The sequence below is a fragment of the Histoplasma capsulatum genome, genomic scaffold, assembly GCF_000149585.1.
Source record: "Histoplasma capsulatum NAm1 scaffold_163 genomic scaffold, whole genome shotgun sequence".
In the NCBI taxonomy this organism is placed as follows: domain Eukaryota; kingdom Fungi; phylum Ascomycota; class Eurotiomycetes; order Onygenales; family Ajellomycetaceae; genus Histoplasma; species Histoplasma mississippiense.
The window spans coordinates 1-1,152 of NW_001813819.1; the positions used below are offsets into that span (position 1 = coordinate 1).

Below are 1,152 nucleotides of genomic sequence, written 5' to 3' on the forward strand. Positions count from 1 at the left end.
CATTTGTGGTGGATTCTCTCTATGCAGTCAGCATCATCATCATCATCATCAGAACCCATACACATGTCATTGGATTTGCCGTCTCATCAGCAGAGTGTTGACCCGCTCTTATCCTCAGAGCAGCTGCACTCATCACCAGCACCTCCACCATCTCTTCCCCCCAGGGCAACCCAGCTGCGGAGGCCAGCCACCACTCGCCGTGATGGTAGCCCACTGCCGCCCCGACGCATGTGGTCTGAGGAGGAGGAGAGACGTCTTCTCCAGCTATTTGTCGAGTATGGGCCAAAATGGAGGATCCTGCAGCTGATGGATAAGGAACATTCAGATGGTGCAGTTCTACAGGACCGTAGTAATGTTGATCTGAAGGACAAGATCCGAAACATGAAGGTGCGCTATGAAAAGTATGTATGATAAACTGCTTCTCTTCTCTACTTTCCTTCTCACTTAATATGATGCTAATGGTATACTTTCAGAGCAAATAAGATCCTGCCACCAAATTTCGAAAAGATCCATCTAGGTCCCAAGGAGAAGAGGGTAGTGGAGACATACACAGCCATTATAAAGCAACTAAAACGCTGAACCTGTTGCACTTTCGGTTGGAGAATTAATTCTCTTGGCCTCCATGGTGATGATACTGTTCTGTACTTCATTTTATTTAATACTCTATGATAGAAAATCTGACGATTATTACTATTTCATTGTATAGTATTATACCTTGTGCGATTCGATCTATCAACAACTTGATGATAAGCTCTCCTCACCCTCTACCTAGTTGTTCTAATCTTTGAGGTATCTAGATTAGCACTATGCAGTGTAGAATATAACAGTGTGAGGCCCAAATCCTCATATAGCTACACGTGTTGGAGCCTATATAGTAAGGCATGCAGAGAGGTTCAAGATTAAGGGGGTCTCTGGAACCGATTGTAGGTGGATACTACGGCTACCCTAGATCACGTACTCCCCAATCTTATTTAGTTGTTGCTCGGCTAGTTAGTTTTAATACAAAACAACGTTCATTCTATGACCCACTGGTATGAAGATACAGGGCTAACTCAGCACCCAGAACCACGCAGTGTATATAACCTCACTGGACCCCATATCTTCACAGGGCCAGTGAATAGTCTTATATCAATCACTCCTATGTTCAACAGC

General features: G+C 44.4%; 1 protein-coding gene across 1 annotated transcript; it reads left to right on the forward strand.

Moving 5' to 3' along the window:
- Nucleotides 1–21: 21 nt before the first annotated feature.
- Nucleotides 22–579, forward strand: HCAG_09282 (predicted protein; the record flags this gene model as incomplete). Its single annotated transcript, XM_001535742.1, has 2 exons — nucleotides 22–401; nucleotides 474–579. The coding sequence occupies 2 exons, from the start codon at nucleotides 22–24 to the stop codon at nucleotides 577–579; spliced, it is 486 nt and encodes a 161-aa protein (XP_001535792.1).
- Between the last annotated feature and the right edge of the window lie 573 nt (nucleotides 580–1,152).